The sequence below is a fragment of the Callorhinchus milii genome, unplaced genomic scaffold, assembly GCF_018977255.1.
Source record: "Callorhinchus milii isolate IMCB2004 unplaced genomic scaffold, IMCB_Cmil_1.0 Scaffold5, whole genome shotgun sequence".
Taxonomy (NCBI): domain Eukaryota; kingdom Metazoa; phylum Chordata; class Chondrichthyes; order Chimaeriformes; family Callorhinchidae; genus Callorhinchus; species Callorhinchus milii.
The window spans coordinates 4672872-4696165 of NW_024704746.1; the positions used below are offsets into that span (position 1 = coordinate 4672872).

General features: G+C 50.8%; 1 protein-coding gene across 1 annotated transcript in view; it reads left to right on the top strand.

Moving 5' to 3' along the window:
- The first annotated feature begins 18825 nt into the window (after nt 1–18825).
- LOC103184804 (probable voltage-dependent R-type calcium channel subunit alpha-1E) overlaps nt 18826–23294 on the top strand; it is a 77301-nt gene continuing 72832 nt past the window's right edge. The window contains exon 1 of the mRNA XM_042335343.1: nt 18826–19142. Coding sequence (XP_042191277.1) covers nt 18826–19142 — 317 coding nt within the window. The remainder of the gene's footprint in view (nt 19143–23294) is intronic.

Sequence of the window (23294 nt, forward strand, 5' to 3'; positions counted from 1 at the left end):
GTGGAGGTGGAAAAAAGGGTTCGTGGTCAGGAAACGGATGTGGGGTAGAAAGGAAAGCTGGGGATCGAACCGGACACCTAAGTTGCTCCCAGCTTTGGAGTATCTGAGAGAGAGCCTGGGGAGGTTGAGGAGATCAAACCCGCAGAAGAGAAGACACTGACGGGAGCCAAAGAGTATGGCTTTCGTCTTGCCGACATTCAACTGCAGGAAATTTGCACTCATCCAGGCCTTGACGTCCATCAAACAAGCTGACAGGACATCGGCGGATTGGAATTTGCAGCTCGAGGAGGAGAAGTAAATTTGGGTGTCATGTGGAAGTTGACCCCATGTCTGCGGATGACATTGCCGAGACGGAGAGGGGAATAGAGAGGTGTAGGGGGAAGAATAGAGGGGTATAGGAGGGGAGAATAAAGAGATGTAGGAGAGAGGAATAGAGGGAGATAGGAGAGGGCAATGGAGGGGTGTAGGAGAGGTGGAATAGACGAGGGGTGTAGGAGAGGGGAATAGAGGGGTGCAGGGCGGGGAAATAGAAGAGTGTAGGAGAGCAGAATAGTAGGAGAGGGGAATTGACTCCTCCCCCATCTGTGGGTGTTGTCAGCCAGGACACTGTGAGAGAGAACGTCCCTTCTCTTTTCCAATGAGATCTTTAACATCCACCTGAACAAGCAAACAGTCCTTTCCCCTCAGTTTAACGTCTCATCAAAAGGACAGCACCTCCGACAATGGAGAGCTTCCCAACCACTGCACTGGAGAGTCAGCCTGGACTGTGAGCTCAGAGTCCCCAACGTGGATCTTGAAGAGACAGAATGTTTCTGCACAAATAGGCACATTCATCCATGGAGTTGGCACTGCAACCTCTATATTCCTCTTTAACTATTAACAATAGTGTTGCACCCTCAATGGCCATTAATTTGTGCATTAATGTCTATTGTTATAGGCTGCTAAGTTGCCTGACAAACTGCCTGAGTTACCGTGGCAACCTGTGTTGGGATGATCCCACAAACGTGTTGCTCATAATATCTCCCCACAATGGAGATTGAGGCCTCCAGGTAAGACCTGGTATAGAGTAATGGTGCTCTCAAGTGGCCACGCACTGCACTGCGACAGACACTGAGAGCCTCACAATCCAAGAGCTTGCTTTGGTCACCGGCTCGCTAACACACAGAAACCCAACAACAACAACAACAAAATTACATTTGTATAGCGCCTTTCAAGTCCAGAGGATGTCCCAAGGTGCTGGACAGTTGAGGGCTTACACTAGAGCTGGCGGTTTGATTTGAGAGGGAGGTGGGGTGGGAAGATGACTTAAGACGGACCTTGAATGAGGCAAGGGAGGGGGCGAGATGGAGGGGCTCCAGGTTGGAGTTCAAGAGGGTGGGGGCAGAAAGGCTGAAGGCCTGACCACCGATGGTGAGGTGGGCAGGGAAACAGCCTGCCCAAGCAGAGCGGTTGGTAGCATTTAAGAAGGGTGTGGAGGAACAAGACCGTGGATTGATTTAAAAGTGAGGACAAGGATTTTGAACTCTATCCTCTGGGAGATGGGGAGCCAGTAGAACCGGGCCAGGATGGAGGTGATAGGGTCATGGAGCCTGGTGCAGGAGAGGACAAAAGCTGCAGAGTTCTGGAAAGTCTGTAGCTTGTGGAGGAAAGAGTTGGGAAGTCTGATGAGCAGGGAATTAGTGTAGTCAAGCCCGGAAGAGGTGAAAGCATAAATAAGGGACTAGGGGAGTCAGTACAAGGGCAGAAACAGCCGAGCGCATCCTCATGAATTTGGGCCCAAGGAAGTCCAGCATCTCCTGACATTTGGAGTTGGGGGAGAGGACTGGCGAGGGATGAGAAGGAGGAGCTGGTATGTGGTGGATAAGAGGAGCCTGGAATGCTCTTGGTCTTCAGGATCATCCGGGAGTAGAAGGACATTTAGCAGAGGCGAGGGCGGGGTCTTGGTTGAACTCAAGACTATACAGAAAGAGGTTATAAAGAGATTAGGGAGCCAAGAGCGGATTGGGAAGGGACATACGCAAAGGCAAAACATAAATCCTCCCCAAAATGTTTTCAATATCACAATGTTAAGAGGTAATCAGCGAAGATGTGAAGATTGAAGTGGGATTGAAAAGAGAATGAACGAGAGAATAATAAACACATTAAATGGTTACTTCTATTGAATGGTTTTACCCCTAACAGCAGCAAATAGTGAGCTCCAGGACTTCAGACAAGTGACACAAGTGAGGCTGAGATTCTGGATAGGCTCAAGGAACTTAAAACCAATAAATGCCTTGGGAAGGATAAACTGTAGCCAGGGTACTCAGGGAGACAAGGTAGAAGATTTGGCCACGCTGGCAGATATCATGATGAAGGGAATCAGGGCTGGGGAGATTCCAACGGACTTGGAAGCAGTAAATGTTGTTCTCATATTCAAGAAAGGCGACTAAACTAAACCTGGCAACTATCAGACCATCAGCCTGACCTCAATAATAGGAATTATGCTGGAGTCAATCATCAGAAAGGAAGTGGAAGATTACCCATATAAAAATAGCCTAATAATTGACAGCCAACATGGGTTCAGAAAGGGTAGGTCTTGTCTGACCAATCTCATAGACCCTATGAGAAGGTGATAGTCCAGATTGACAGTTGGAGGTCAAATGATGTAGTGTATCTAGACTTCCAAAAGGGTTTGCCAAAGTACCACATGAGAGATTGATTCACAACCTGTGGTCACTGGGCATCAAGGATAAGAAATGGACCTGGATTACCTGAAGGGAATTGAATGTGAAACATTTTTTTCAGTATGACGACAGGAAGAGGGGAGTCAAGGAAAACTCAGGGATTCAAATACAATCGTTGTAAAAGCAGGAGATGAAATAGTAACCCTGCCTCACTCGCCACCCCTCAGATCAACAACAACAACAACAAGATTCCATTTATAGAGCGCCTTTCACGTCAGGAGGACGTCCCAAGGCGCTGGACAGTTGGGTCAGGACCCGAGCATTGGGGGGAAATGGTCAGGGTGAGGGGAGGGAAGGGAGGGAGCGAGGAGGGGGAAAAGGTCAGGGTGAGGGGAGCGAAGGGAGGGGCGAGGAGGGGGTAGAGAGTCGAGAGGGGAGCTGAAGGCACGGTCAAAGAGAAAGGTCTTGAGACCGGCCTTGAAGGAGGAAAGGGAGGAAGCGGCGAAGGCACTGGGGGATGGAGTTCCAGAGCCTCAGGGCTGAGAGGCTGAAGGCCCGACCACCGATGGTAGGGCGGTTGGGGCGGGGGATGTGGAGGAGACCGGAGCCAGAGGAACGGAGGGTACGGGCAGGTAAGTAGGGGGATAGTAGGTCGGAGAGGTAGGAGGGAGCAAGCCGTGAATGGCCTTGTAGGTGAGGATGAGGATCTTGAAATCAATCCTCTGGGGGATGGGGAGCCAGTGGAGGGGAGCGAGGGTGGGTGTGATGTGGTCGCGGTGTCTGGTGCGGGACAGTACACGAGCTGCAGAGTTCTGAATGACCTGCAGTGTGGAGGGAGGGCCGGGAAGGCCGGCGAGGAGAGAGTTCCCATAGTCCAGCCTTGAGGTGACAAAGGCGTGGACCAGAGTTTCAGCAGCGTGAGTGCCGTAGTCTGGCGATGTTTCGGAGATCAAAGCCTTTGTATCTGAAGCAGACGTCTTTGTTCATGGGACTGCCCCCGCACTGCTGTCCTTCCCCCTGCCCTCCTCATTCACCTCCCTCCTCACTGCCCTCTCCCCTGACTGCCCTCCCACACACACAGCCTCCCACTGCTCCCACACACAGCCTCCCACTGCCTCCCCCACACAGCCTCCCACTGCCTCCGCCACACAGCCTCCCACTGCCTCCCCCACACAGCCTCCCACTGCCTCCACCCATACAGCCTCCCACTGCCCCTCTCCACACACAGTGTCAGTGACCACACGCACACACACAGTGTCAGTGCCACCTCCACACACATTGTCAGTGCCACCTCCACACACAGTGTCAGTGCCCTCCCCCCAAACACAGTGTCAGTGCCCCCCCCCACATACACACACACAGTGTCAGTGCCCCACCACCCCACACACACAGTGTCAGTACCCCCCCCCCATCCACACACACAGTGTCAGTGCCACCTCCGCACACAGTGTCAGTGCCACCTCCACCCACAGTGTCAGTGACCTCCCCCCCCCCAAACACACACAGTGTCAGTGTCCAGCTCCCGCTGGCTGCACAATGTGTGGCTCTCTGTGGGGTATTAAAGAGCTCAGAAGTGTTTTGGTGGTTGCGGCTGGGGAGCGAGGGGTTAATGGGAGCGTGGGGAGAAGCTGCTGCCTTTCACAGTGGGCATCAAATCTCCCAGAGACTTCCTTCAGCTTCTATTGGCAGCCGGCACGTCAGAGCTGGCAGAACATGTGAGGACACCCGTGTTCTCTCCCCCCCACACACTCTCACACACACACTCTCTCACATTCTCTCCATCTCCCCCCCCCACACACTCTCTCTCATACAGACTCCAACTCACATTCTCTTTCTCTCTCACTCTCACATTCTCTCTCTCACACATTCTGAATCGCATTCTATGTCTCACTCTTACGATTTCACAATCGCACACACTCACACACTCGCGCACACTCAAAAAATACACAAACGCTCTCTCACTTTCACAAACCCACACACTTACTGACTCCCACACTCAATCACATACCTATTAATTGCCTCCCCCTCATCAAGCCTCCCTGACGGTATACATCCTCCCGCCTCCCTGTCAGTCTTTCCTCTTATCTCTCTTGGCCTTTTAAATCTCGCTTTTTGCTTCCCTTCCCTATATTTTCTACAAGCTGCCGGTTTTTGTATTATTATCTTTACATTTACTGAATGTCTGCCGATGAGCCAGGTTGGCTGTGCTGTCATCAGCGATGACCTGGAATACTGCGGATCTGCCCGGCTCAGGAACCGGACTAGAGACCACCACAGAGGGTAGATTCGATTAGGACAAAATAACCCTGCAAGATGAAGCCCTAATAGGGAGCATGGCCTTGCTGGATAAGCAACAGCAAAGCTTGACAGACAGTGCTCTCAATGGCAAGCTACGGGGCTTTAGTTGGTTAGACTCCAGCAGTTACCCATTGCACATTCTGGGCTCCCCAAGCCTTGGGTTTTACCCACCTACTCCTAATACTAATGACATCAAAGTCTATCTCTTTGCCTCCACATTTTATTCCATGACCACTGCATTTCTGACCAATTGCCTCAAACGTCAAGTCCTGGATGAGAGCGAAATTTCTCCAAGCACTGACCAGATCAATCTACATGGATGCACACTCTACCTTATGGAGCCAGTGCAGAATCTTGTTTTACATCAATAATATAATCCTTGCATTTGATATAGTGCCTTATCACGTCTTCAAGATGTCTCAAAATGCTTCACAGAATATACCGTAAAGTGAATTGACTGTATATTTTGTGGGCAATTGCGCACATCAGTACCCCACAAACAGTCGTGAATTGACTACCCAATTTATTATTATTTTTTGAAGGGCTTATTACCCCAGAAAATCGATGCGCCAATCCTAACAATTGGGTTCCTACTTACTGGTATGTATTATCTTTACATTTAGTGCATGCCTCCCGATGAGCCAGGTTGGACTGTGCTGTCATCAGCAGTGCCCTGGATTACTGCAGACCTGCCTGACTTATGGAGTAAGGAAACTTGCGCAACATTTCGCCCTGACTGGGAGTCGAATCCGGATCTTCTCGCTTGCGAGTTGAGTGCTCTAACCTCTATAGGACTCCACAACGATAATAATCCTTGCATTTGATACAGCACCTTATCACATTAGAAGGATGTCTCAAAGTGCTTCACAGGATTTACTGTAGAGTGACTACATCTCTAAAGTCCTGACACGTGTTGTTATCGCCCAACTTTGCTCACACCTCTCCCTCCACTGTCCTTTAACCCTCTGACCCACTCAGCTTTCCTTACCTCTGCAACATTGACCGCCTCCATCATTATCTTTCCCCTCAGGCCGCTGAGACTCTTATCCATGCTCCATGAACAGGAGAGACTATACCAACTCTCTGCTCACTAGACTTCCTCACCTTTAAAGCCCTCCACGCTTTTGCCCCTCCCAACCTCTGTGACCTCCTCAAACACTACCAATATTACCAATACTCTCTTTGCTCAGTGGACAATGGCTGCTTCACGCCCCGGCCTTACCTGCCTAACCATTGGTGGTTGGGATTTCAGCCTATCTGCCCCCACTCTCTGGAACTCTATCCTGGAGCCCCTCCAAACCTTTACTTCATTCAAGGCCAATTTCAAAACATCAGCTCCCCCTCCCTCAGCTTAGATGCCTTGACAGCACTGTGACTGCGCTTTGAAACATTCTCCTGACGTGAAAGATTCTATTTAAATTATATTGTCTTGTCATACCGTCTGAAATTAGGTGAGCAGATGTATCCCTCTGGGGAGAGAGTGAACATTGCACTTCCAATCCCCAACCCATCTTGCTCGGCTCCCAATACCAGTTCAAGTACTCAGCCGGCAGCGTCAAACATTTTGAGACGTCTTTCCAAAAAGTGCTGTGTAAGTGCTATGTTTCTGGAAGGGAAACACAAAAGATTATTTGTGCAGCTAGCGGACTTTTCTCAAATGGGCTTTGTGCTCCTCGGCAGCCCAAATGTTGGATCACCTTATCTTAGGCTATGTGATTTCCAGTGCCAAAATGGGGCTTGAACCCTTCAGTCTTCCACAACGAGGCTACTGTAAGCTGCTGTTGTCTGTGTATCGCTGGCAGTGGACAGCAAAGCTTTGCTCAGAGGCAGTGTGGTGAGTGAGTGAGTCACTGAGAGATAGAGAGAGAGAGAGAGAGCTGTGGGTCAGCCACTCAGTCAAGTAATGAGAGTTCCACTTGGAACGTCTCTATTCCTGTGCTTATCACACTGTGGAGGCAGCTGCAGGTGAGCACGGAGGTGTGCAAACTTGTAGATATTATAATGAGTGAAGCATTCCCACAAAGCATTGCAGAGACATGGTATTGGTAGGCAGTGCACACACACAGCAGTAGAAACACACTCACGGAGCTCAGCCGCAGAGAACGGGTCCGAGACTGTGGAGGAGCATGGAAAAATCGGACCAAGAGGAGGCCCTTCAGCCCACCCTGCCTGTTGTCACAGTGTATTAGATGCTGTCAGATCCCACCCCCACTACCCCAGGCTCTGTCTCTTTGATTGATTCAGTGGGATTTATGAGAAGGTCGACCCTCACAAACCGAATGCATGTGTGTATTTTTTACACATTTACCCTGAGATCACACTCACACTGCTCTCACACACACTGGTGTCACATTTGCATGATCAAAAAGGAAGGTCTTTAGGCGGGATTTGAAAGGGGGCAGGGAGGAGGAAAGGAGAGGGATTGAGTAAGAGAGCTCCAGAGCTTGGGCATAATGGCTGAAGACATGGCAACTGATGGTGGAGCGGAGGGGACGAGGGATGAACAGCAGGCTGGAGCCAGCCGAGTGGAGGCAACAACTGGGGGAGTGGGGGGGGTAAGCAAATCAGATAGATAGAGAGGCGCAAGGGCATGAAAGGATTTGAAAATGAGTGAGAGGATCTTGAAATCAATCCTTTCAGTAATTTGGAGCCAGTGGAGCCTGGCAAGTACTGGTGTGATGGGGCTACGGAGTTTTGTGCATGTGAGTATCCAGGTGGCAGAGTTTTGAATTATTTGAATTTTGTGAATTGTGAAGCTGGGGAGACCAGTGAGGAGGGCATTGGAATAATCCAGCTGGGAAGTGAAGAAGGTGTGGACGAGGTTTTCGGCTGCTTTGGTTGTGAGACAGGAACGGAGGCAAGCAATGTGACAAAGATCAAAAAAGGCGGTCCTGTTCAGGGAATGGATGTGGGGTAGAAGGAAAAGCTGGGGATCAAAACTGACGCCTAAGTTGTGCGCTGATTCAATGATTCTGAGGGAGATCCCGGGGAGGTTGAGGAGTTCAGACCTGCAAGAGAGAAGACATTGATGGGAGCCACAGAGTATGGCTTCCGTCTTGCTGACATTTAGCTGCAGGAAATTTGCACTTATCAAGAAAGGCACTTATCATCAAACAAGCTGACAGAACATCAGCGGACAAGGAGTTGCAGCTGGAGGAGGAGAAGTAGATTTGGGTGTCATCTGCATACATGTGGAAGTTGACCCCATGTCTATGGATGACATCGCTGAGAGGGAAGATAAGGAAAAGAAGGCAAGGATGGAGCCTTGGGGTTCCCTGCAGATGACTGGGCGGGGACATGAGGAGAAACTGTTTGCTGAGATGTATTATTTGTTAAGTAGGACTCAAACCATGCAAGTGCGGTCCCACTAAGGTAGATGAGGGAGGAGAGGCGGTGAAGGAGGATGGTGTAGTCGACTGTGTCGAATGCGGTGGAGAGGTCCAGGAGAATGAGGAGGCAGAGGGATACCTGGTCACAGAGAGAGAGGACAACAGAGAGAGTTACAACTAGGGAAAGCCAGAGCCGTTCCTCCCTGCAGCTCAGTGTCGGCCATAGCCTCACTCCCTGTAGGGCAGGGTTGGTATGAGTGGAGTCAGTGGTCCGGGTTGGTGGTGAGCGAGGGTTCAGGAGCCGCCCAGTGAGCAATGATTGTGTTGACGTAGGCAGAGAGTCTGTGCTGCCACCTGGTGACGTTTGCCATGACCGTCACCCCAGCCTGAGACACAGAATTACTGACAAGCGGAGGTTCGCTGTCTCATTGCTTCATAACGGAGAGACTGAGCAGCAGGAATATTAAAGGGTGTGTGTCAGATAGCTTGTGTGTCTGTGTGTGTGTTGGTGTGTGTGTATCAGTGTGTCGGTGTGTGTCAGTGTGTGTATTGGCATGTGTGTGTATCGGTGTATGTATGTGTGTGTCGCCGTGTGTGTATCAGTGTATGTGTTTATTGGTGTGTCGGTGTGTGTCACAGTGTGTGTGGGTCGATTTGGTTGTGTTTGTCAGTGTGTGTATACTGTTGTGTATGTGTGTGTTGGTTTGTGTGTGGGTGGGTGGCAGGGTGATCAATTTGTGTTTATAGGGTGTGTGCCGGTATGTGTGTGTGTGTGGGAGTATGTGTGTCAGTTGGTGTGTGTATGGGTGTGTGTGTATGGGGGGGTCGATGTGTGAGTGTATATGTGTGTGTCTTCTGTCAGTGTGGATGTGTGTCTCGGTGTGTATGTATTGGTGTGTCTATGTCAGTGTGTGTGACGGTGTGTGTTTGTGTGTGGGGGTGGGTTGGTGTGTGTCTGTTTGGTGTCTGGGTCAGTATATGTGTGTGTCGGTGTGTGTGTCTGTTTGTGTCGATGTTTGTGTCGATGTGTGTGTCGGTGTGTATCAGTGTGTATGTCAGTGTATATGTGACAGTGTGTGTGGTGTCGGGGTGCGTGTCAGTGTGTGTCGGTGCATGTGTGCGCGTGTGTCACAGTGTGTGTGTATGTGTGTCAGTGTTTGTGTGTGTGGGGGGTTCGATATGTGTCTGTTGGTTGTGTGTTGTATGTGTGTCGAAATGTGTGTCAGTCTGTGTGTGTCATCTGTATTGGTGTGTGTTGGTGTGTGTATTGGTGTGTGTATTGGTGTGGGTGTTGGTGTGTTTGTGTGAGTATCGGTATATGCGTGTGTCGGTGTCTGTGGGGGGGGAGGTGTCAGTGTGGTTGTATGTGTGTCGGGATGTGTGTGTATCTCATTGTGTGTGTGTGTCTGTGTGCGCGTCGGTGCGCATGTGTCAGTTGCATGACTCTAGACCATAATCAGGTATGAGAGGTGAGTGTGACATGATGAGTGTGTGATGGTGTCAGGAGAGAGTTAATGGTGTGAGGGAGCTCACATACAGTCACAGCTGTTGGGCGTAATTTGGTGCTGACAAAAGTAGTGAGGAGCGGGGACAATGTGGGGCTTCAGATGGTGCTGAGGCCTGATCAGCCCTGGCCGGGGGCTGGGGTCTCTATGGAAACCACCGCTGTGTGGCTGATGGGGAGGATGTTGTTTGGGGTGGTTACAGCGGCTGGTACAGGATTGTGAATGTTGGGAAGATTTTACTCCAGGATTTGGGTCTGGTTACGGTGGGATCCGATCTGGGGAGGGGCGACCTGCTCAGGGGAGTGGGGGGGGGGGGGGTCATCTTAATAATAATAATCCATGCATTTGATATAGCACCTTATAACATCGTTGAGACAACGCAAAGAGCTTCACATAACCTACTGTATTTTGTGGGCAAAACACGGCAGCTAATTGCGCATAGCAGTGTCCCATAAACAGTTGTGGATTGAGTGACCCCCAAATATTTTTTTCGGTGGGTGGGAGTGGGGTAGGATCCATGTTGTCATCACAACTCACTCACTGCAAGGCCTGATTGTCTGATCCCAATCTGATTGCTCTCAGCGAGAGAGGAGAGGAAGCGAGATGCTGGGACGTGCCCCCGCAGTGGTGAGCCCCCAGGCCAGCGGGCCCCTGGGGAAGGCAGAGTTTCGGGGGGTCCGCAGGCCGGGAGGCCAGGAGGCTGGGAGCAGCAGACAGCAGGAGCAGGGCCTGGAGCAGAGGCAGGCCGGTAAGGGCAATGAGATGCCAACGGTGTCCGAGGGCCTCGTGTCGAAGTCAGCGAGCTACAAGAGGATGACCACTCCACCCCTGCCCACACGCTTCACCTTTGACGAGATTGGTTTCTCCAACACTCCCTCCCAGGGCCTCGGGTCTTCCCCCGCAGACCCCCTCCAGGAGCTCCCTCTCAGCCCATACGTCAGCAAGCACAGGAGAGGAGGCATCGTGGAGCAGAAGGACATCATCAGGGCTCACCAGGCACACAAGATACAAAGCACCCCCCAGGCACGACGCAAGGAATGGGAGTGAGTCACCACCCCACACTCATTGCTGGGCACTCCCAGTGCACTGGGTGGAAGATGAGGGGGCACTGGATAGAGGTTGAGCAGGGTTGGGAGGAAGGTGAGGGTGTTTGGTGGTGGGTGGGTGTAATGTGAGTGTTTGGGTGGAGGTGGTGGGTGGAAGGTGAGGGTGTGTGTAGGTGGAGAGTGAGGAGAGTTGGGTGGAAGGTGAGGGTGTGTGTAGGTGGAGAGTGAGGAGAGTTGGGTGGAGGGTGAGGGTGTGGGTGGAGAGTGGGGGGGCTGGGTAAGTGTAGGGGGGTTGGGTGGAGGGTGAGGCGGGAGGTTGGTGGAGGATGAGGGGGTTTGGGGGCGGATGGGTTAGGGTTGGGTAGAAAAGATTGGGTGAAGCGGGATGGGTGGAAGGTGAGGGGGTTTGGGTGGAGGCTGTTGGGTGAAGGGTGAGGGAAGTTGGGGGAAGATGGGGGGTTTGGGTGGACGGGGATGGATGGAGGGTGGGTGAGGGGGGGGTTAGGTAGAGGTTGAGGTGGATTGGGTGGAAGGTGAGGCTGGGTGGAGAGTGAGGGAGTTGGGTGGAAGGTGAGGGGGTTTGGGAGGAGGGGTGGGTGGAAGGTGAGGCAGTTTGGGAGGAGGGTGGGTGGAAGATGAAGGGTTTTGGATGGAGAGGGGTGGTAGGTAAGGGAGGTGGGTGGAGAGTGAGGGGGAGGTTGGGTGGAAGGTGAGCGGGGTTTGGGGAGGATGAGGGGGTGGTTGGGTGGAGGGGGAATGGATGGAGGGTGGGTGAGGGGGGTTAGGTTGAGGTGGGTTGGGTGAAAGGTGTGGCTGGGTGGAGAGTGGTGGGGTTGGTTGGAGAGGTGTAGGTGGAAGGTGAGGGGGTTTGGGTGGAGGGATTCGGTGGAAGATGAGAGGGTTTGGTTGGAGGGTGAGGGAGGGGCTGGGTGGAGTGTGAGGGTGTGCGTGGGTGGAGAGTGAGGGGCGTTGGGTAGAGGTTTAGGGGGGTTGGGTAGATTGCAAAGGGGTGTTGGGTGGAGGGCAAGGGGGGTTTGGGTGGAATGTGAGGGGGCTGGGTGGAGGGCGAGGACATCCTCGGCTTTACAAATGTAATTTTGTTGTTTTTGGTTGGAGGGCGAGGCTGTGTGTGGAATCACTGAAAGTGCAGTGACTGTATTTCGTGGATGAAACGCAGCAGCCAATTTGAGCACAACAGTGTCCCACAAACAGCCACGGAGTGAGTGACCAATTTTATCAGGTGGGTTGTTGGCCAGGACATGGGGAGAGAAAATCTCCCTTTTCTTTTCCAATAGTGCCATGGCATCTTTAACCTGAACAGACGCATGGGTTAATGCCTCATCCCACGAGAATGCTGATCCTCACAGACTGATCGGGGCCAAGGTTATTATAATGGAGGGAACCATGAGATTACAAAGCCGAGGAGAGGAAGAAAGAGATATTGTACTGAATGAATGACACTGGGAGTGACGAGAGGTGGAGCTTTTCTCTCGTCTTTAACCAGTGCTATTACTGACCTGGGAGTGTGGATGGACAGTGTGGAGGGAGTCGTTCTCAGCCATCAATGGTTCCTATGCTGTTGGTTCCTCAGTGCTGAGGCCCTGGCACATTGTGAAACAACGTGACAGACACTCTGTGAGTAATGAAGTTACAGTGAGTGAGTCACACTGCATCTCTGCACAGTTCAGGGTTGGAGCAGTTCCCAAAGCCCCAGCCGATGAGCCCCTCCGCTGATCACTCTCCAAAGAGCTTCCGCTTGAAGGTGGGTGTGTGGAAAGATCTCACAGATCAGATGTGGTGTGAGATCTTTCCAGGACCAAGGAGACTTGCTGTACGGCTCAGCCTGTGTGGTCAGTGACAGGCCTGAGAGCCAGCGTTAGCACCAACTGGACAAAAGCCATTGGAGCTGCCCCGCCAAACCCGTTATTACCCTACAGAACGTATCACACCATCACCGTCCTGTCCACTTGCTGACTTCCCACATGCTAAAAATGATTTCACTGCCTATGCCGGTGTGACCTCATGTTTCAAGTGAAGTGACTGTGAAATCATACTTCACTTGAAAGTAACTTTATAATTACAATCCTTACATTTGATATAGCGACATGTCACATCGTTGAGAAGTCTCAAAGCGCTTCAGAGAATATAATGATAATAATCCTTGCACTTGTTATATAGCACCTTATCACATCTTCAAGATGTCCCAAAAGGCTTCACAGAATATACTGTAAAGTGAATTGATTGTAATATTTAGTGGGTGAAATGCAGAAGCCTATTTTGTACAGCAGTGTCCTACAAACAGTTGTGGATTGAGTGACCAAATTATTATTATTTTTGAAGGGATTAATATCCCCAGAATGCGATCCACCAATCAACTTACAACTGATTTCCTACTTACTGCTGGGTAAGCAGAGGCGTGTTGAGTAAGGAAACTGTTGCCTTAAGTTTCACCCCTGGGAATCGAACCTGGTCCTCTGACTTGTGAGACGAGAGCGTCAACCACTACGTTACAGCGCTCCTGATGAAGCTTTGTCACCACTCTGTGAGGAGCTTGGCCACTGCTGGGGATGGAGGGACCTGACAGTTCGATGGAGCCCATGGCTCTGCCCATGGTCACCTTACACACAGCGTAACAACAATGTTCACATTTCGGCCACTGTCAGAACCATCCCAACCTCTCCCAAGGGCTTCACATGACGTCGGTATCAAGTGTAGCGGCTGTTTTTGTTTGCAAGCATGATAGCAATTTTGCTTACAGCAGGTTCCTTTAGTCCCCTTCCCCTCCCTTGCCCCCCCAACCCCAGCTCGAATCTGAAATGCTGTACTCTGTCCAGCGCCTTGGAACTTCCTCCCGAAGTGAAAGGCGCTATACAAATGTAATCTTGTTGTTGTTGTTGTTCCACCCGCAGCTGCAAGGTGAGTGAGCGACATGATGGGTGGCTGGTCGGTTGGTTTTCAAATTAAGATTTAGCAATTGTCGCCAATTGTATGAACTTGAGACAAACTCCTCATTGGGTTAGACTGAGGAATTGCAGGCTGCTGTGTTTAGGATACTCCTATGTTTAACCTGATCACAGACCTCACCTAACCAGCTGCAGCTCAGTGAAGGGAGGTGAACAGCCTGTCAGACACAGTAAAGGAGGTTGTCTCAGCCTATTACAGAGGGCTTACATGATGATGAAATGGACTGAGGCAGAGAATCATAGACATGGATAATAATAATAATAATCCTTGCATTTGATATAACGCTTTTCACGTCGGGAGGATGTCCCAAAGCGCTTCACAGAACACACTGTAAAGTGAATTGACTGTATATTTGTGGGCGAACGCGGCAGCCAATTGCGCACAGCAATGTCCCACAAACAGTCGTAGATTGAAAATGACCAATTTTTATTATTGTTTTTTGTTTTGGAGGGATTATTATTAGGCTCTGTGTGGAGTAAGGAAACTTGCCCAAGGTTTCGCCCTCTGCCTGGAATTGAACTCAGGTCTCTCGCTTGCAAAGCAAGTGCTCTAACCACTGAGCTACAGGACTCCATGATCCGGTTTTAGATGCTTTGATGTTCATGTTTCTCCTCCTGTTTGGGTACAATTGAACTGGACATCAGTGCGTTTTTCACAATCAGAAACTGAGATTCATGGTGAGATCTTTTCTGCTTTGCTCGACGATTCTGGAACCAGATCTGAATTCTGTCTGGATGACAGTAGGAGGCCATGATTTCCTGCTCCAAGACTCAACCAGTACTAGTCCCATTCCCTATCTCTCCTCGACCTGCCCTGACAAATCACTGTATCCTGACAACCTTTTGGGAGACAACTGCATCCCCAGTGTCTGTACTGTAACCCCAGCACAGTGCACTTTAACCCCAGTACAGTGAAATCCAGAAGTGTCTGTAAACCCAACAGTGTCTGTACTGTTCTGTAACCCCAGCATGTTGGCTCTGTACCTGGAGTCCTGTAGCTCAGTGGTTAGAGCACTCGTTTTGCAAGCGAGAGACCTGAGTTCAATTCCAGGCAGAGGGCGAAACCTTGGGCAAGTTTCCTTACTCCACACAGAGCCTAATAATAATCCCTCCAAAACAAAAAACAATAATAAAAATTGGTCATTTTCAATCTACGACTGTTTGTGGGACACTGCTTTGCACAATTGGCTGCCGCGTTCGCCCACAAACATACAGTCAATTCACTTTACAGTATATTCTGTGAAGCACTTTGGGACGTCTAGAAGCCATGAAAAGCGCTAATTCAGATGCGAGGATTATTATTATCACTTTGTCTTTGGACATCACACTGTTGGAAGAATATCAAGACCCTAGAGGTGTAGAGGAGATTCGCTAGGATAATACCAGCGATGGGAGATTTTACTTATAAGGAGAGATTGGGGCTGTTTTCACTATTGAAAGGAGATAAAAGAGATGTAGTAGTTGAAAATGACAAGAGGTTTTGATAATGTAAATCGGGAGTAATCGCTGGTTGGTGAGTTGGTAACTGCAGGGCTGCAATTACAAATAGATTTTTGAGAGAGTTAGTAGGACAACGAATACCTACCACGAAATGTGTGAAACAGAATCCATAGTACCTTTTGAAAAGGAAATGGACACTTTTTTTTAAAAAGGGACTTGAGCGGGACAGAATTTAGAGCTCTTTCACAGAGAAACACATCGTGGTCGTGGGTGGACGAGCATAGCTGTAAGTGAATGAGTGGGTGGGTAGGTGTGGCTGTAAGTGTTTGGATGGATGGCTGTGGCTGAGTGAGTGTAGCTGTGAGTGAGTGGAGGATGGGTCGGTGTGGATGTGAGTGAGTTTGGTTGTGAGTGAGTGAGTAGGTGTGAGTGTGTGGGTAGATGTGGCTGTAAGTGAGTGAGTGGGTGTGGCTGTGAGTAAATGATTGGGTGGATGGATGTGGCTCTGAGTGAGTGGCAGTGAATGAGTGGAGGGCTGGTGGGTGTGAGTGAGTAGGTGTGGCTGTGAGTGTGGGTAGATGTGGCTGTAAGTGAGTGGGTGGGTAGGTACGGCTGTGAGTAAGTGATTGGGTGGATGGATGTGGCTGTGAGTGAGTGTAGCAGTGAGTGAGTGGAGGGTGAGTAGGTGTGAGTGAGTTTGGCTGTGAGTGCGTGGGTATGAGTATGGCTGTGAGTGGGTAGGTGTGAGTGAGTATGGCTTTCAGTGGGTGGATAAGTGAGTGGAAGGGTGGGTGTGACTGTGAATAGGTGAGTGAGTGGATCAGTGTGGTTACCAGTGAGTGATTGTGCCAGTGATTGAGTGATTGTGTCAGTGAGCATGTCATTGATTATGTGTCAGTGTATGAATGATTGATTGCGTTAGTGAGTGTGTGAATGAGTGATTGTGACAGTCAGTGGGTGTGTAAGGGATTGTCAGTCAATGGGTGATTGTGTCAGTGAAGAAATGGATTGATTAGAGGATGAGACAGTGAATGGGTGATCATGTCAATGAATGAGTGAGTGGTTGTGTAAATGAGCAAGTGGGTGATTGTGTCCGTAAGTGAATGACTAATTGTCAGTGAATGATTGTGTCGGTGAGTGTGAATAATTTAAATGAATGTGATTGTATTAGTAAATATGTCAGTGTTTGAGTGATTGTCTGTGATTGTGTGTCAGTGTGTAAATGAGTGATTATGTCAGTAATTGTGTCACTGAGTGAATGTGTGATAAAGTGAGATTGTGTAAGTGATTGAGTCGTGAGTCATCGAGTGTGTGAATCCAAAGATTATTACTGTGTCTCCGTGTGTTTATTATTGTGTCAAGTAAGTGTTTTGGTGAGTGATTGTGTCTCTTTATTGAGTATGTCTGTGTGTGCTCAGTGATTTTGTCAGTGAGTGAGTGACTGATTGTATCAGTGAGTTAGTGAATGAATGAGCGAGTGATTACGTCTATGATTGTGTGAATGATTGTGTCAGTGAATGATTGTCAGTGTCTGAGTTGCGATTGTGTCAGTGAGCGAGTGTCTGTCTGAGTGATTGGATGTGTCAGTGGGTGAATGATTGTGTCAGTGATTGCATAAGTGATTGTGTCTGAATGTGTGGGATTGTGAAGATGATTAAGTCTGTGATTGGGTCAGTGAACTGATGAGTGATTGTGCCAGTGAGTGAGCAATTGTGTCACGAATTAGTGTTTGTGTGAATGAGTGAGTGATTTATCAGTAATTGTGTAAGTGATTGTGTTTCTGAGTGAATGATAATTTCTCTGAGTGATTGTGTCTGAGTGAACGTGTGTCACTAATTGCGTGATTGTGTCTGTAATTGAGTGTGTCAGTGTGTGAATAAGTGATTGTGTCAGGAAATGATTGAGGGTCTCTAAATAAGTGAGTGTGTCAGGGAGTGATGCAGCTAGGTTTGTGTTACTGTGTGAGTGCGTAATTGTGTGAATGAGCAAGTGATCACTCACTTTTGTCAGTTAGGGGGTAAATGTATTTGTGAATGACGGACTGTGTCAGTGAGTAATTGTGCCTGTGAGTGATTGTGCAATGAATGTGTGAGAGATTGTGTGTGTGTGTGAGATTGCCGGTAAATGCGTATGTCAGTGAACGAGTGTGTACACGAGTGACTGTCAATAAATGATTGCATGAGTGAATCAGTATGTCAGCCATTCAGTGAGTGTGAATCAGTGAGTGACTGACTTCCCAACTGACAGAACCATCACCAGCTCATTCACACAATCACTCACCCACTCACTGACACAATCACTCACTCACTAGTGCACTGAGTGTGAGAGTCAGTGAGTGCGTGGCGCTGGCTGTTGACTCGCGGGCGGGCGGTTGGTGAGTGGCGGTTGGTAGCTCGCGGGCGGGCGGGCGGTTGGTGAGTGGCGGTTGGTACTCGCGGGCGGGCGGGCGGGCGGTGAGTGGCGGTTGGTACTCGCGGGCGGGCGGGCGGGTGAGTGGCGGTTGGTACTCGCGGGCGGGCGGTTGGTGAGTGGCGGTTGGTACTCGCGGGCGGGCGGGCGGGTGGTGAGTGGCGGTTGGTACTCGCGGGCGGGCGGGCGGTTGGTGAGTGGCGGTTAGTAGCTCGCGGGCGGGCGGGCGGTTGGTGAGTGGCGGTTGGTACTCGCGGGCGGGCGGTGAGTGGCGGTTGGTAGCTCGCGGGCGGGCGGGCGGTTGGTGAGTGGCGGTTGGTAGCTCACGGGCGGGTGGTTGGTTAGTGGCGGTTGGTAGCTCGCGGGCGGGCGGTTGGCTGTTGGTAGCTCGCGGGCGGGCGGTGAGTGGCGGTTGGTAGCTCGCGGGCGGGCGGGCGGTGAGTGGCGGTTGGTAGCTCGCGGGCGGGCGGGTGGTTGGTGAGTGGCGGTTGGTAGCTCGCGGCGGGCGGGCGGTGAGTGGCGGTTGGTAGCTCGCGGGCGGGCGGGTGTTGGTGAGTGGCGGTTGGTAGCTCGCGGGCGGGCGGGCGGTTGGTGAGTGGCGGTTAGTAGCTCGCGGGCGGCGGGCGGTTGGTGAGTGGCGGTTGGTAGCTCGCGGGCGGGCGGTTGGTGAGTGGCGGTTGGTAGCTGGCGGGCGGGTGGTTGGTGAGTTGGCGGTTGGTAGCTCGCGGGCGGGCGGGCGGTTGGTGAGTGGCGGTTGGTAGCTCACGGGCGGGTGGTTGGTTAGTGGCGGTTGGTAGCTCGCGGGCGGGCGGGCGGTGAGTGGCGGTTGGTAGCTCGCGGGCGGGCGGTGAGTGGCGGTTGGCAGCTCGCGGGCGGGCGGTTGGTGAGTGGCGGTTGGTAGCTCGCGGGCGGGCGGGCGGGCGGCGGTGAGTGGCGGTTGGCAGCTCGCGGGCGGGCGGGTGGTTGGTGAGTGGCGGTTGGTAGCTCGCGGGCGGGCGGGCGGTTGGTGAGTGGCGGTTGGTAGCTCGCGGGCGGGCGGGCGGTTGGTGAGTGGCGGTTGGTAGCTCGCGGGCGGGCGGTGAGTGGCGGTTGGCAGCTCGCGGGCGGCAGTGACAGCGGCAGTCAGTCTGACTGTGGTTGTGCGAGGCTGAGGCTGCGACTCTCTCTGCAGGATGGCTCGTTTCGGCGACTCGGTGGCTGAGATGCAGGGAGCTGGGGACGGAGGCTCGGAGCTGGGCAGGAGCCGGCAGGAGGTGTCGGTGCCGGTGGGGTCCTTGGCGAGCTCAGTGGCAGGTTCGGGACCGGGCTCGGGGCATGGCTCGCCCGCGGGCCCGGGCTACAGCCAGTCGAAGGCACAGCGAGCCCGCACCATGGCTCTCTACAACCCCAGCCCCGCGCAGCGCTCCTGCCTCAGCGCCAACCGCGCGCTCTTCATCCTCCCCGACAACAACCCGCTCCGCAGGTACGCGCGTAAACTGGTGGAATGGCCATATCCTCCCGGTGGTGCCAGGGCGGGAGGTCAGGGCGGGAGGTCAGGGCGGGCGGGGTGTGAGGGGGTGTGAGGGTGTGAGGCGAGCGAGCACGTGCGAGTGCGGGGACCTTGCGCGAGGGTGTGGAGTCTGTGAGGAGTGGGCACGGGGAGTGGGAGTGAGTGATGAGGGAGGGTGTGGAGTCTGTGAGGAGTGGGCACGGGGAGTGGGAGGGAGGGAGGGAGGGTGTGGAGTCTGTGAGGAGTGGGGAGTGGGAGTGAGTGATGAGGGAGGGAGGGAGGGTGTGGAGTCTGTGAGGAGTGGGGAGTGGGAGTGATGAGGGAGGGAGGGTGTGGAGTCTGTGAGGAGTGGGGAGTGGGAGTGAGTGATGAGGGAGGGAGGGAGGGTGTGGAGTCTGTGAGGAGTGGGGAGTGGGAGTGAGTGATGAGGGAGGGTGTGAGGGTGTGGGGTTTTGGAGCGTGAGATTGTGTGGGAGGATAGTGAGTGTGGTTGAAGGTGGGGAGTGCGTGAGGTGTAATAGTGTGTGGGTGGGGGGGGGGTCTGAGGACGCGTGTGAGGTGGCACGGGGTGGGGAGGGTGAGGTGAGGGGAGCAGGTGTGCGGAATGAATGTCGTGTGGGCATCAATTTGGGGACCGGGAATGTTGCATGAGGGTGGAGAGTGGGTGTGAGGGTGGGAGACCAGGCGCGATGTTTTGTAGGGGTGGGTTCCGTGGCGGATGGGTTACATTTGTAGCGTGAGATACGTGGAGGTTGCGGGGTGTCATGTGAGCTTTGTAGGGGTGGGTTGCGGGGTGAATTGTGTCGAGGGCTTTATGGGATGTAGGGTGTTTTTGAGGGAATGGCTTTCGGGGTTGGGTGTGGGGTACATGTTAGTCGGTGGGCGGTGGGTCAGGGTATGTCAATGATAGTGATGCCTGTCAAGTGAGTAGGTGATCAATCACTGGGTGGGAATGAGTGAGCGGGAGATCACTGGGAGTGACTGAGGGATCAATAGGAATGAGTGAGGGATCAATGGGAATGAGGGAGGGATCAATGGGAATGAGGGAGGGATCACTGAGAGTGAGTCAGAAAGTGAGTGAGTGACCAGGGAGCAAGCACTGACAGTGTGAATTAGTGAGAGTGGTTACTGATTTGTTTTTAGTCAACATGGGGTCTGACACAAGTGGTAATTCATCACCATTGCTTAAGAATATCCAAAACAGACTGTATACCCCCTATATCTGGACATTCCCTGATTCTGGGATTGGAATATGTACTCTCTATCATTGAAGAGACGCATATTGCTTACCTAATCTCAGAGAGCACGAGACGCAGGTTGACAAAAGACAGCTTTGGGAACCCCATTGGCGGTAATTGCTGGAATTTAACAAGCTAAAACCTCATAGCTTCCCATTGATAGCAGTGTTGAACAAGCTTTTTAGCAATTAGCAATTTGGTCTGCAGAGTTAACAACAATAACAATTTGCACTTATACAATGGTTTTCAGGTAGGATAGAGTCTCGGAGCATTGCACAGTGGCAGCGTTAGACACTGAGTAAGGGAAAAGGGAGAGGTGTGACCATAGGCATGGTCAAAGAGGTAGGTCTTAAGTTGGAATTTTAAGGTCGATAAAGAGGGATTGAGACAGGAGTTCCACAAGCTGTGAGTGTAGTGACTGAAGCCATTGATGGTGGTACAGAAGGTTTGGGGCTGCAGGCCTGTGTTAACTGAGAACGGAGGGCTGGCAGAAAAGTGGGCATGAGCAGGTAAGATTGGTAGGGAGGTGCTAGGGCATGAATGCATTTGTATGTGAGCATGAAAATCTTGAAGTCAATCATTTTGTAGGTGTTTGAACATGGAGTGGAGGGGAAGGTGTGAGAGAAGATGGGTGCAACAGCGAGTTCCAAGACTTCTGCAAGAAGTGTAGGTTGGCCAGTGTGTAAGTGTAGTGACAGTGTAACTGCTAATGGAAGAAGTCTGTAGGCAATTATTTTGTGATGATCCATTATCTGCACTGTTTCCATGTCCACACAGAGTCTTAGTCCCAGTTAGTGCGGAGATTGAGCTCTCTGTTGTGGTTTTGGTGGTAGTACCACATTAGACTGCCGAATGCCTGCTGTAAGAATATTCCAGGAACATTGTGCTTCATATAAAAGGGTCTGAACTATAAATATTCCTCAACCAACAGCCCCCCACTTCTCACATCTCCACCTCTTCTGTTTATTGCATGCCAGTCTCTGGGACTGCATTAGGCTATGAAGCTTTTCTCCCAGTGTACTGCTTCCATGTGTGTTGCAACCTGTATTACTCCATGCATCACTTTCATGTGGCTTCTTTGCCCCACAGCCTTTCCAGTCATTGTAACGTTTACTAAATGCGTACAAACACTATTATGTGAGGGTGAGAGACCAAGTCCACCCCCATCCTCAGCATTCTGGCACCTGCTACTTTTCTGCCTCCACATGCTGGCTTCGTTGTGTAACATATGTGGAGTGCGTGTAATCACAATTAACTCTTGCAGTGTTTAAGTGTGGAAGTGTTTGCATCTGTGGATGCATGTGTCTGTTCCAAACCTCAGTGAAAATGAGTGTCAAAGATCAAGAGTGTCAAAGAGTATGTCAAGGGCTGACCAGTGTGCTAGTGTAGTGACAATGTACTTAATGGAAGAAGTGCTTGTGTGAGCGTGCATGTGCACATGTGTGTATACTGAGGTGCCTCTGTTTACAGTCTTTCCCCAAATTCTGGATCAGCCTGGTGTGTGACACTGGTGAAAGACAATAAACACATTTAACCCTGAACGAAGCACACAGACATTATATTCAGTGTTTTTTCAACACAGAGGTTTTATTCCTGAATCAATACAGGTTCCTGACTCACTGGATTTGTGACTGAGCTAGCTTCACACTTCCCCTTAAAATCCAGGCTCCTTACTCACACTGTCTGTCACTGTGTTAGCTCCACACTTTACAGGTTTTATCTATAAATATGTCTGCTGCTGGGATATTCTCACTCAGAATTGCTGCATTTGCACACTGCAGCAAGTACTGAAGCTGTTCAAAGGAACACTTCTCAGTGCAGCCTCTGCCTCATGCACATTATATAGCATTCAGCACCATTTCCATGGCAACGCATCTCTCCAATTATATTCACTGCACACTGCAAACAACTCAATGTGCTCTGATCAGACACTCCTTCCTTCAGCTACAAAATGTTCTGCTTAGAATTATATATGCAAGCTAGATACACATATCTACATATGCATACATACATACATACATTTAGAACATTGTAAGAGAGGCTGAAATCTAATGTAGGGGTTCGGGGTGGGTACATTTAGAACAAAGGATCCCCAAAAGTGAGTTACAGGTTGGAATCTAATTGAGGAATTTGCGGGGGATTATATATAGAATAATGGATTTCTGTGAGTGAGTTACAAGCTGGAATCTTAATTAAAAATTTCAGGGGGTTTACGTATAGAATAAGGGATTTTGGGGTGAGTTAGAGCATAATTGAGGGTTGATGTAGATGGGGTTAACAGCAGACGTGGGAGGAGGTTTAGACTATATGCCGTGATAACAGAGTCTTTCCATTCTGCTGCTAGGGGAGGGGTAGGGGGCATCTGATCGGGATTCACTAGGCTGGATTCCTAATCAGATAATCTAAAGGGTTAAATATTGTGAGATAATCTCTGTACATTTAGTATCCAATTGTTATTTTAGATGGGCAAATTGCCAGTGCTAATAATGTTTATAGTTAGAGGGTCATTGTGCTAGTTTGTGGTGCTGTGTTAATAATTGATGCAAAGTGTTCCTGAGGTGCCTGTAAATGTGATAATATAGCGTGGTGATGTTCACAGATACAGATGCAGCAGGGAGTACAATCAGTGCATAGAAAGGTGTCGAATCTCTGTCTCTAGGGATACCGCCACAGCTTAACCACCATTTTCCCCCACCCGACACTGAATGTCTATAGCGTGCTTTGTTCCTGTACTCCAGTTTCCACTTGTTCCAGTCTCTGTTTTGGCCAATGACAATATGAACACAGCCTTAAATTGAGGAGATTGGTAAAACATAAAGCACCAGCAATGAGAGTGAACTGTTCCTAGCTGCAGGTAATTGATGCTTCAACTGTCAGTGTGGAAAAAACAGAGAATGGGTAGATGACTCTTTGA